Below are 13,657 nucleotides of genomic sequence, written 5' to 3'. Positions count from 1 at the left end.
TTAATTACCCACGTGCGCAAACATACGGCGATTATGTTTGTAGGTGACAGTGAACGCAACACGTGCAGATGAGCTAGATCGGTCGATTAATTAATGTAGCTTAAGTTCAAATATACCTTTTATCTTAATACGGTCACAAGTTCACAACAACGTTTCAAGTGGATCTCATGCCTTAAAGTGTTTCAATCAGAACAATTAAAAATGGAGGCAAGGGGCTTTACAAATACATCTACATTTGGTATTTGAGGGCAGATGCAGTGGTGCCCCATGGTGTGGTCTGCTTTGTCACATTTGAATTTGGTTGGTCTAGTCTTGTAGCACCAAATATATTCTGAGCTACCCCGACGGTTCAGAGTTTTCCACTGGGTCCATGGTGCATCTGAGCCAGAAAGAAGTTCTTCAGCAGGTGTTTTTTTTTTTTTTTTTTTTTGGGCCTCCTTTTACAAGTAACAGCCTACAATGTGGTGTGAAATTAGCCTCCATCCTTCATTTCCTCTCCATCCCAGGGGAATACAAATGAAATGCAACCTCTCTGTCTCGGCCTGTGAACGTTGCACAGCTGCTTTATCCAGAGGGACAGGTGGCCCTCGGACAGGTGCAGCATGGACAAAGAGTTACAGTTAAGAGTTTTTATTGCCTTAGCGACATGGCTGAGTTAGGCCTGTCTGAATTAAGCACGCTTGATGCGGAAAGGTGACTGTGTAAACTTGCCCTTGCCTGTTTTGGATATTTTCTTTTTTTTAAATATTGGATATGGGTAAGGGGAAAAGTTGTTCTACCGAATATACAGTACCTCATGCACTGCTATTGGAGTACCGTATTAGAGAAACAAGTTCAGTTTTAATAATAAGATGAAAAGTTGGTACAAGCAGCGTAGAAGTGGATGAGTAGTTAGCATAATTTAGCTTGTAGGATTATGATTCTATTATCATAAAATTATGGCCTTCCTTTGATACTAATTTACCTTTAATTGTGATTTCCCGGGAATTTTAGTAATATTTTACAAAGTCGTGATGAAATAAATGGTGTTTCCATCCAAATGGTTTGAAATTTTTCAGCAAATTTAGTGAAAATGCGCAAAACGAACATGCGAATTATGCCCGTTATTTTTTTTATTTTTTTATTTTTTTTAATTTTTTGAATATTACACGAATACGCAACGATATATTGCCATATCGATTTTTTGAGCACACTCCTACTGCACGGTGCACAAGCTGCACTCCAACTTCAAGTTTTGCCAACATAAAAAAATAAATATATATTATTATAAATATACATATTATTCTAAGTTCTGTTTGGACCAAAAAGAACTTATATAATTATATGTGTTTAATTTTTTTAATTGTTCTTAAGATTTTTAAATGCTTATACATTTCCTTGTTGTTGTTGTTGTTTTTTTAACCAAAAAATAAATAATAGTTTGAAGAATCGTGACTTCAATTATTGCCAAAATAATCGTGATTATTATTTTTTCCATAATCGAGCAGCCCTACTACAATATGTAAGTGTGCTGTCATATCGAGTCCTGTCATTGTTTATTTGCAAAATCTGTTTCCATAGCCAAAATGTGCATTTTTGTTTTATCTATACGCTGAAAAATCCACTTCGTACAAGCGTAAAGATCTATAGAATTTTAGGCATTTTTTTCATAATTTACCATTTTGGTTTATTCTTGAAAATAGGATTTAAAATAGTATTTACCATTGATTGTCAAAATGGCAACTTTATTATGTGACCTAATACTAATTCGAAACACTGAAAAATCTACACCATCTAAACATAAAAACTTTTGCAAATTTTAGTCCTTTTTTTTTTTTTCAAAATTTCTAATGTTTCCATTCAGATTTTGAAATTACAAATATATGGATGGAAACGCACTTCAAGACAATGATTTCTCAGAATGTGACATTTTTTATCAGCTAACATTAGAACATTATTGTAAAATTACAGTATATTTTGATCTAGACCACTATTTTTGTAAAATTAGGACTTTTTTTTATTTTTTTATTGTCTCATAAAACTTTTTTTCTCCAGCCAATATTCATTATGTTCTAAAAATGTATTTGCACTTAGAATCTGTATTCTGTGTGAATTATAACGTACTAATATTGTGTTTTAGCGTGAGGATAAGAGTCGACCTTCTTCATTGATATTGTACAAGCATGATGATTTTACTGTGAGACAAAGCAAGATGTATGTTATGGGTGGGAGGCAGTTTCAAGAAGGAGATGATAACTGCCTGTTCATGTGTACACATGACCTCACCTAAGGAGAAATAGGCAGACACTTCTTAGAAAGCAGTCATCAGGTTTCTTCTGTCTCATCTGCTAAACGGTCAACAGTTTTCATTTCACTACTATTACATTCCTCATATTGTCAAAATGGCAACTTTATTGCGTGGCCCGAATACTCTTTCATAGTTTTGGATTTAAAACAACAAGCCAAGCAATATGAGCATTTGCATTCTTTTATAAAGCCATGGGAGCGGATTTACCAGATAAACCAGCTTGAGTTTGAACAACTCATTTACCGTAATGACAGAACTAGTCATGCTCATAACAGACTGTGACCAACACGCCCTTTTTTTTTTTTTCTCAGCGAAACTGAGCAGAGTTCCAGTCAAGTGAGTGCGTCTGTGACTAAAAGACTAATTTTTAACACGCTGCAGGCCGAGCAATGGGGATGCATCGGCAAATATGTGAGTCGTGTCAACGTTCTGGATTTACAGTCTCTGTGTTGTTTGTGTGTGTTTTTTTAATGTGGTTTCTTCCGGGTGAACAATGAATTCAGCGAAGGAACCGGAGATTAGGAATGAGGTCAACAAAGTGATATGAAGTGGAAGAGAGAGGCGAGAGGGAAAGTTTGAAGGCTTATCTCAGTAATGTGAAGGGACAGCTGCGCGGTGATGAGCAGTGTGGTCACCACCATCTTCTTGTTAACCCTTTGGTAGTCGTCAAATAAACAGTCGTGGTTGCGTGTGCTTCTTCTCTGCCGTAGTTTCAGTGGATTGGCAGTTGATTTGATGGAAGGCAATTGCAAGAATGTTGCGGTGGGCATTATGAGGTAACTTCCGAAGAGTTGTTGGCAGTACGTGCCTAAAGCCATGTTTTCCTTCCAATCCTTTGTGCATCTTTGCGTTACGACTCTCAAACACCAGCTGAACCAACTGGGCGTTCTCTTTTATGGTGCATTGTGGGCCTGTGCTTTGAAAACAGTTTCTTGGAGTGGCGTTAGCTATAGACACTTCTATTGTGACGTCAGGTTTAACCCATTCAGTCCCAGCCTGGATTTTGACCTGATTTTGCAAGGCCCACAGAATGTTGCGTTCTTTGCTATAAAAACATGGAACCTATCAAAAGAAAGATGAGTCTCTTCTTTCAACAAGGAAAAAAAAAAGTATGTATTTGTTTCATTTTTTCCACAATTAGCATTAGAGTAGAGCTATGTTTCATCTATATTCACATTTATGGTGAAAACACTGACAAAAAGAGCTTATTGCAACATGGCCCTGGCTGATCTCTTATACTCTGTTGCCACCTGCTGGCTGAAATTATTAAAAAAAAAAAAAAAAAAGAAAGAAAGAAAGAGAAAATAAAAACATTAATTGAAGGGACAGTGTGTAGCATTTTTTTAATGTTCATCCTTTTTGAAAAACTATTAATTTTAATAATATGCAAAAAAAAATCTGTTCTTTCACATCAACGTACATTTTTTTTAAATATAATTGTAGGTTGAGTATTCAGTAATTATATTACTCTACATAGGTTGTGCCGCATCTTACAGGAGGCGGAAATGTTTTGCCGCCATCTTTCTGCTACAGATACCTGAAGCAGAAGAGCTTAGCAAACGTAAAAATTGGTGGTAGGCTTGCAAAATGTGGTCTCTCTGAGGCACCGTAGTGAAGCACGCAATTTGAACTTAGGTCATTGCATTCTATTAGTTCACCACTAGATGGCAATAAATTCTACACACTGTCGCTTTAATGAAATAAACTAAAAATGCTTTTAAAAAAGAAGTGACACTATCTTATGTTTATAACTATAATTATTTGGGATGTTGAGTACCACTTTTTTTTTTTAGCAGACCGATATCATTACTCAACACTTGAGGAGTGACCGATGCCAAGTATCGATGGACAATTCTGAACATCCGGGTACTTCTGATATTTCCGCAATGTAATACAATGGAAATGCGTATTGAATTGCTTCTGCCGGTGACTTTCAATGATTATTTGAAATGAAAATAATCCTCACAAATCAAATTAACGCCAACCAAAGTTTTATGCTTTTCAATGAGTGGAGAGCGTCCTTTCACCGAGTAAGACCGCCATTTTGACTTGTGACGTAAGCTCGGAGTTATCTATACCTGGCACCGGTACTTGCTCGTCCATTCCTAATGTAAATCGATTTTTAATTATCTGTAGTTGGTATCGCCAAGTACTCAAATTAAATCAAGTACTTGAAAAAAGTGGTATCAGTCCTTCCCTAATTTCCCATTTGTTAGAACATATTGTTTTCATTGCATAAAAGACTGAGCCAGTAAGCTAGCTGCAGAGTCTGTACTTTTTATTTCATATATATTTGTTAACACTTCTACTTAAGAACATAAGGTGAATACTTTTCCCACCTCTGCATATTCTTAATAATGACTCAAAGCGCACAGCTCGGACCCTGTTGAGATTTATTTAAATCTCCTGCCTGCCTACCAGTTTCTCTCTCTGCCGGTGGAGCGAGTGCGCATGCGCGCTGCTGACTCTCCAGTAATCCTGTGTTTTGGGGGCGATCGCATCCGCGTTCACTGCGCCCTCGCGCCGTCGGCGAGGTGGGAATTTAAATCATGTGCTGCGATGTGTACAAGCGGACGACACAAGTGTTTTGACGGGTCCCACCCAAATGGAGACATTTGATAGCACGCGTGGGACAAGACGCGCCGCGGAGAAAGAGAAGCGGTCCTGCTGCATTCAAGGAGAAAACGGCGAGCGTGTCTGCTTGTAAAAGACATTAAAGCTTGCATATACGGCCAGTAAATGATTCTCCTGGGAAAGGATCGGCTCGCTAAAGAGATGCAGTGGGGGATGTTTTAAGATTAGACGAGCCGGTTGGTGCGTTATTCACGTTTTCTTCAGGATGCAGTCGACACGCTTCCCGGCCTCTACTAACTGAGGGAAGCGGACACAAGCATGCCTTTTTACAAAATTAAATTTATTTAATTGGTTAAATCTGAAAAGTGCTTGCGTGTGTTTACACTTATGATCAATGCTCATATAACACCCGGCGGTGAACTGCTCAGCTGATGTGATGTTGGCTGAACTGTACGGATGATGACAGCATCTGCATTCGATTTGTGACACTTGTTTTACTGCTCTTTTTGTTTTGTTTTTATCCTATTTTACACACATCACGCGTGTGTTTTTAAATGCACTTTGCAAATGATAACAAGCAGTCCTGTCGGATTTCTTATCTCAAGTTGATCAACGGGTCATCCCAGCCTGAAACTCAAATAGTTTGAACAGTTTTATGTCTTGCAAGAGTTTTTATGTAATCAGGGTGGAGGTCCGAAATACCTTTTAGCGTGGGAAAACATTTCCCATTAGGATTAAGCCCCACAGATGATATGCAGCTGTGGGCAGTGAGGTGGTTGTGCTTGAGTCCAGCTGTTAGCCAGACCGCATGTCTGAAAGATGAGATTTTATAAAAAAATAAATAAATAAATAAAATAAGATAAAAAAAATAGCATGCTTGTAGTTTTGCCAACACCCTCCCCAGGAAATGCAGCACATTGATTTTCTCTTACTGGATGTAACTCAAGATCCATGCCGCTATTGATTGTTTGCAACTGTCTGCGTGGACCATGAAGCAAACGTTGACGGCCTCGATGAACCCGGCGATAGTTCCAAGAGGCATTGACAGTGAAAGTGTCATGTTTCTTTCAAAGAAGGACCAAGCATGAGCCTGCACAGACTGGCGAGGCATGTCCGAAGGTATGCGGAAGGAATTAAGAGTGGCACTGTGGAGGGAAGCCTGAAATCAACAAAAAAGACAATTAATTAATCCTTGCTTCTGATACCGTTAACTTCTCGACTGCAAAAAAATAAGGTGCTTCCCTTCCCTTCTTCTCCAACCGATCCTTGTGATCGCCGCGGTGATGGGGAGCTCGGCCTCGTCCCTCACCGCAGAGACCGAGTCGGACCATGGTTTCCGCAGCAACCCCTACCCTTCGTCACCCCCGGTGGGCTGGCTCAGGACTAGTCACAGCAGCCCAGTTTGGGGCACCACCTTCATCGCGCGCCAGCAGCAGCAGCAAGCGCCTCCACGGCCTCACCGAGAGCGCAGGTAAGGAGCGGCAAGGTCAAAGAAGCCGGGAAGTGGAGCGTTAGCCGGTCAGGGGTACTCAGTCCACGAGGCATGAGGAGGTTACAGAAGAAACTAGACTAAGTGCAATTTCTGGAGAAATTGCGTGGGAGTGCTGAAAGCTGAATGCTAATAAGCTGAGTGCTAAGATTTGAATGCATGGGGAATGCTTATGAAGTAAATTGAGAAATAAATTATAACCTCCTGGTTACTGGAGAATGCACTTTACCAACTGTGCCACCGAGCAGTATCAGGCACCTGGAAATGATGATAAGTTATATGTATGGAAGTGGGCGTAGAAACTGGTACTTAGAAAAAGTTCAATGTATGTCCCATTGAAAATGAATGGGGAAAAGTTGATATTAAATGTTAAACTGTGCAAATACTGTAAGTAAAGAGGAATCAGACGAATATATACCCCGGGAGGTGTGACTTTCCGAAGCCAGTTGAAATTTGAACAATGTAAATTGGAAGTATAATGTGGGAGTTATTACGCGGCAAAAAAGTGTGGAGAATAAAAATCACAATAACATTTGGGAATGCATCATCAGCATGACTGGGGGATATAGTCTCTTACTGTTATTTGTTTATGCAGCAAAATGTCAATTATCAGTGATACTCAGCAGTCCTAGATGGACAAATATATAGAATCAGCAAGGCCCAATCTAGTATACTTTCCGTAACCACATTTTTTTCAGCATTTTCTATTCTTTAGTAATCAGCTGTTTCACCACAAAAAAAAAAAAAAAGTTTCTTATCCAAAAGTGTAGAAAACGGCTGATTATTAATGCTGAATATCGGTGCTAATAATCGGCCCGGCAGATAATTAACCTGTCCCTATTTTTTTCTGATTGTAACACCATGACACATGGTCTGGTGATATCATACATGTAACTTAATGTTACTCTGTTCAAGTGTGACTTCCAAGGTGTTGGCATTTCCCTCAAATTCAACGTGACAAACCGAGACTCAACCCCCTAAAGTTTATCATCAACTCAAAAATGTGCTGATCACAAATCCAAAGTGATGCAACGCAGCCATCTAAAGGAATCTATTAGTCATTACATTGGTTTACAAAACTGATCTTCAAAGAACAGTTGGGCAAAAGCCTCTTTCACAATGTTCTGGTTGAAAACCGCATTTGACTTGTATACAAATGGAAATTTAGAATAGAATTGTCCAAAAAAAATGTTGGTATACTAAAGAATTTCACACAATATGGTGTCTCTGAAACAGTTTTAACAGTTCTTTGGTCGAAATCACAGAGAATTTAGTGACAGCCATGGATCAACTCATAATACCTTATCAAATCTGAGGCTGTATTTTCATGTTTCTCTCTCTTGGACTCAAAATCTGGCTGAGCTGGATTTGTAAACCAAAATCCCACCCCTTGGCCCCCGCAAGCACAGCTGCACATTATGGACTCTTTTGGCACTGTCGATGGTCTCTCCCTGAGAGGTGATTGATCTGACTGTTTTGAACCCTGTGAAAACAAGCCCGAGGGCGGTCGATTAGAATATGAGCTTTTTATGAAGAGCCTACCTACCTCTGCCTCATTTTCTTCACTCATTTGGGGAGTTAATGAAAAATTCCATGGCGAGTAAGCATTCTTGAAGAACCGGGCAACACTTTCAGGCGTAAGCCACCCACGGAAACAGTTTAGAGTCAACCCTTCACAGTCAGTTTGAGGATGCTGGTCGAGTTTGGATTTCAAAGCAGTTTTTCCTTTCAGAAATGGAAATTTAACTGAAACTGTCAGTTATGTGAAAACGCTTCTAAATTAACCACGTTAAACTCTAATCTCTCTAACTCTGCTATGCTACCGTAGTACCGTCTCAGATGCGACACATCAAAATGATATAAACGGTAGAGGGTTATATCGCAATGTCGGAAAAGCTTATTAGTGTCGACGCCTTGAACCGTTCGTTGTACCTGAAGGAGAGGAAAGCATTCAAAAGAAGAGAAAGTTTCATTTAAAAGGCGTTGATCCATCGGGACCTGTTAACTTGCACAGCTTTAAAAATATGTCACCGTAGGGAAATTGGCGGTCAGTCGTGTGTAAGATCTTTTGGTTAAGCACTTTTTGACTGGCTTTTAATCTCATGATGAATTTCTAAACCACCCTCTCAGGAATATGTTGGAGTATTTCCAATTTTTCTCAAGGTTTTTTTTTTTGGGTCATGTCAAGTAGAGCGAGAACATGAAGCAGATATTGACCGCCTGTAACGCATTGGAGTTGTTGCCGAGTCACTCAGAGCATCACGGGCCCTTTGTTAGTTATTGATATTCAGAGAACCCGATCACATTTCCCCACAATGGACGACATTATTTATTCAGCGTCAGTCGCCGGGTCGGGCTTTCATCATTCTTAATACCTGCTGCTCGCCGCCAAGTTCCTCTACATTTAACGATGAATGCTGCACTGGCCTCATTGTTTACTTTTAACACTTTTTTTTTTTTTTTTTTTTTCACCCTTGTCAACAATTCAGAGCCAGCACACATTTATGCAAAAAAAAAATAATTTTATCATACAACATTCAGTCATTGTAGACATAAAAAGGATTGTGCAATTTTTTCTTAGGCTTATCCTCTTGCTACAACTTCTCTTTCTAACACACAGTGATGACACACTGCTTTGTCCACCCAATATTGTTAGGCAAGCTTTGTTGAACTGTGACAGAGCATGAAATATAGAAACAACACCGCCTTTGAGTAAGCCCGTCTTGTGCGTTTTATTCTTGAGCATATTTTCCGACTACAATGTTCTCAGCCTTATTTGTCTTTCGAGAAGGCGCTGATAGTTTCGACCTTGATAAGTTTGCTGTTTTTTGGGGTTTTTTTCCCATTCAGCGGTCCATTGACTTTTGAGAACCGTTTGTGTGGAATGATGGTGTGCCGCACATCGGTTCACACAGGAACACTTGCAGGCAAATATATAACATCTTCAGTGTATCAACCATTTCTGCATTTAGTTTCTGTCTGGAAACAAGAATTCATTCCAGCCTAACAGTTTGAGACTGAAAGCCAATGACTCCACTTTCCCCATATACATTTCTCTTTCTTACTTTTACTTACTTTTCTTACCATATATTTATGGAGTAGCATCATTTTAGGCATTTGTTATTGCTAATAGCTTCAGGAACCCTGAGCAACAAAAGTCACTCTTCTCTTCAGACAGTCAATCCCAGTGACAATTCTCATTCAGCATGATGGATGATTGCATTTATCGCCCCACTACTCCATGGGCTTTCCTATCACTGTTAATTGGATTAAAACTGTCCAACACTGGACTGGAGCAGCATGGCTGCAAGCAGTGCCTACGTCTGAATTATTTCAGTGTCCCCTCATTTGTTGGAAGCTGGCTGATAAAAGGTGGGGTCAACTCGTAAAGCACCAGAACATATTTGGCATGCTGTTTATGTCTTGATGGTGTAGCTTTGTTTGCAAGACTGGATTATTGCTGATTCTCTCACTCCGTACAATGGAATGATGGGATTCGGGGATTATTTCAGTTGTTAGCGACGTCTGTAATGTTAAACATCTTTTAGGTTCAAATTGTTACAACACACCACTTCCGCTCACTGTTTCCTTTCTGAGAACTTCCCATTTTGCTGTGTCAGCATGGCTCCTGCTGAGAGGGCCAACCCTTTGGTACAGTACTTGCGTTGGTCACTTTTTGTCTCTAAAGGTGTCCTGGAGTGATGGGCTGCCTCTTCTACACCCACGACACTGTTCTTCTGCTGTATCGCCACTTCTTCCTCTCATTCTGGAGTGTCTTGTCAGCTTCCTGCTTGCGCTAGCTTTTTGCCACAGTGCACTAAAACCAAGTCGGACAGTTTCCTCTCTGTAAATATTCAAATATCCCAAGCTGTCTCCTCCGCTGACATATTCACTTGGCAAAAATGAGCGCGGGTCATGAAATATTCACTGAGGGCAGTGCGAGAGGTCAGGAGCATCCATACTTCTTCTTTTGCCCTTTATCACAGTCTTTAGCTTGGGAGCTAGTTAGATAAAATCCTGTTAATAGTTAAGTGTGTTATGACGTGTTGGTCATACAGTATGTGAGATCATTTGTGTCAAGCTAGCATAAATTAGCAACAACAGAAGCTTCACTGTTTTGAAAATTCTGTCATTTAAAGCCTTTGGGTATGTTTTAATTTCAACAATAATGTTCTTGTTTTGCATAGCACAATACTCTTCTTTCATATAGCAAATGAATATTTCTTTTAAAATCTGTTCTGTAGTCTTGTTCCTGAAGTTTCTCTCTCAATCGCAACAGAATGTTTCCAGTTTTGTTTTTCTCCCACCATGTCAGCATGTCACAGTGTGTCATATTACGAAACTGACGTGCATGTAGAACCTCGCATCCCACAAGCAGCACTCATGGCTCAGCATTGTATTTTCTGTTATAATTTGTGAACCCTGCCAGAGTTGACTAATAAGTGCTATTACTCATGCTATCAGACCTAGCTAGTCGAAGAAACTCTTCCAGTTAATTTTCCTAATCGATGACCTTGACTCACCAACAGATGCTGTCGACAAGATCCTTTGCTTGCAATGTGGAGGTGACTTTAAAGCAATAAACTTTCTTTAAACTTGTATGTCAGAGGGAGTTGCATAATAGCTCAAGTCCATCTTGCCAAGTTTCTGACTGATTTGATTGTGGTTGGCCTAAAATCATGTGTGCCAACAAGAATCCTTTTAGTTGCCAAGCTATGTTCTTTGTATTGATTTTGCGAAATTAGACATGTCTGCCCTGAAAACAAGGGCAGAGCCATGAAGAAAACGACAGGTTTCCTGCCTTTGTAGACGTTTTATCAAATTTAGGCTGCTTCAAATCTTTCCTGCTGGCTCCTTCCCCTTCGTCTAATAATCAAATGTTTCACAACCTGAATTATTTTCAGTTAAATTCTGTCCTGGCATTCAAAAGAAACTGCTGGCAAGGCTTTATCTCACCACTACCTTGCATTCTTGTAAAATGTTATATGTGGAAACCTGCTATAATGTCAGTGCAGCAAGAGTTATGGACCTCACATCGCCTGGCAGTAATCCTCAGCTGCTATTGCAAACCTGCCTATCAAGTATTGTCAAATTAATCTAATGTAATGTATTGCTGATACCTCTAGCGGCTAGCCCAGTGTAATTGTTAAGCATTTAAAGATTGTACTAGAATTGAAACGGCATTGAATAGCATACAACTGTTAATGTTGAACACGCTGCTAATGAATTGGAATCGATTGATGTTGTTCAACATGATAAATTGCTTCAACTGTCTGATCGTGTGTTGAATTGATTCCGTTAACCAATTAATGCCAGGCTTTACTGATTGAGCAAGACAAATGTGTTGTTTTGCAGAAAAGGATTAAAGTCAGAGACTTTCAACTGGTCACAAGATGGACTGTCATTGTGAGTCACCTAATGGCAGGCTGTCAGTTGTGTAATGTCCCAAAAGTGCTGACTCAAGCTACATACTAGTTCAAACTGAAGTCTGATTCTCAGAATGTCAGTTCAATAAAGATTTTAGAGCATTCAAATGAATTAGTCATTATAATGTCTTGATGAAAACCTTCAAATATTACTATTAATATCATGTCCTCCAGAAATTCATTCAACACTTAAGTGCGACTGTGCTGGCGTTAATATGTTCAAACATCAAGTCATCAATTTTCAAGATGGTGCCTGATTTTTGTGTTAGATTAATAAAGTAAAAAGCTTCTTCAAGGAGCAGGCCAGGCACTTCCCCCAGGCCTCCGGGCCCAGGGCCAAGCTTGGAAAGGCAGTGCTAATGACTGTCGCACAAAGGCCAAATGTCTCGCGGTGAGGCGGGGAGAAGCTGGCGAGACTCGGTTCACTTGATCTCGCAGTGGAGTTCAGTATGCAGAGTGAATCCAAGCAGCCAGCAGTACACTGGCATACACACAATCAGGAGCCTCAGCGCCCGGCCTCATTTACCCATCATGCACCCGCCATTGTCTTCCTTCTATTTGTAGTCTGGACAGAGCTGTGAACTGTTAACACGTTTTCAACTTTGCAGCTTTCGCTTTTTTGGAACAGTCGACTGAGGATACATGATCGCCCTATAGCCAGCGAACGTCTATGCAAGGGTCATCGATGCCCTGATGATTTATTCACACTCGGTACTTTGTACTGAAAATCTCATTGCAAAAAAAGATCATTATTTCAAAGGTGGAGTTGTGCGTCTCTCACGCTTTCGCTCCACTGTAAGCTGTTGGCTGTCTGCCCAGGTCTGCGACACCAGGCAACTGAGGAGCTGAAGTGGGCACTTTTAGAGCAGCTTGACTGAACAGGGCCAAGGAGAAAAGGTGCGAGCATGGGTCTCTGTGTTGGCGCACACACTTATGAGTGAGTGGAGCACTGAATGCAGAGACTATTTTTTTTTTTTTTAATTACTGTCCTGGGACCACAGGACAGACTTGTGCATTTCTTTTAATGGAAGGCCAGGATTGTGACATTTTATTAAGTTAGGCGTCCCTTATCGGCGCACACTTAGAGCAGAAAATAATGATGCAATTAAGTGAGATGTTTGAAAAATCCTCAAGAGAATGATCAGCTCATTGTGAAAGTCCTCTGAGCTCTGATGCCTACTGCGGATGGACAGACAGACAGATGATAAATTCGCCATCCCTTAGCTCCAATTCCAAGCAAATCAATTGATTTGACAAAGTTGCCATGTGGCTGACACTATGACTTTGCTCTCTCACTGCAGATGAAACAGACTGACAGTTATGGAAATGGCCAAAGGGAAGGAGCTGTCATGAAACATGAGGCACTGACGCTCGTTGTTGTCATGGCTGTTGTGGGTCCTTGTAGACAGACAGACAGGCAGGAGGAAGTGCATTTGGATAGTTTGGCGTGTCATCAATTCTACCCGTGGCCAACTAAAGTATGAAGAGGGAAACATTTTGCTGTAAGCTTCTTGTGTTGCTTTTTAACAGAAGCATTACAGCAGTATTGCCCCATAATTGATTTTCCCTTATAACCTAACTACTAAGCACATAAACACACAATTTTCGTAATCTTCTGGAATAGTTGTTGAATGAAACTTAAAGCAACGCAAACTGCCAAGTATTTCTTTTTTTTTTTGCTTGTTTTATCATGATTGCTGAAAGGCCGATAATTTCCTCCTCTCTCCAGGGAGATGCTTTAGGTTGGAGTGCTGACGTTAGCCCAGGAGAATAAATACTCTGCTAATGGATTCTGACATAATGTACTGGAACTTCTTCTTCCGTAACTTTCATTGTCCGAGGGCCAAAGGCTGAGGGTGCAGACCAACCTCAGCACAAAAG

At 40.2% G+C, this 13,657-nt stretch overlaps 1 protein-coding gene across 3 annotated transcripts in view; it reads left to right on the top strand.

Annotated features, from left to right (window-relative positions):
• capn15 (calpain 15) overlaps window positions 1–13,657 on the top strand; it is a 37,282-nt gene that overhangs the window by 1,361 nt on the left and 22,264 nt on the right. Inside the window, exon 1 of one of the 3 annotated variants that reach the window (XM_077502491.1) lies at window positions 2,613–2,698. The exons of 1 other annotated variant lie outside the window; for it this stretch is intronic. Coding sequence is in view for 1 of the 2 variants with exons in the window: in XM_077502489.1 (XP_077358615.1) it covers window positions 6,145–6,332 (188 nt within the window). In the remaining variant the exon portion in view is untranslated. Of the gene's footprint in view, window positions 1–2,612; window positions 2,699–4,730; window positions 6,333–13,657 lie in introns of those variants that run through there. One more of the 3 variants, XM_077502489.1, reaches the window with a different exon arrangement.

Source organism: Festucalex cinctus, chromosome 17, assembly GCF_051991245.1.
Source record: "Festucalex cinctus isolate MCC-2025b chromosome 17, RoL_Fcin_1.0, whole genome shotgun sequence".
Taxonomy (NCBI): domain Eukaryota; kingdom Metazoa; phylum Chordata; class Actinopteri; order Syngnathiformes; family Syngnathidae; genus Festucalex; species Festucalex cinctus.
The sequence above is the reverse complement of the archived record's forward strand: the minus strand, read 5'-3'. Positions and strand labels throughout refer to the sequence as shown.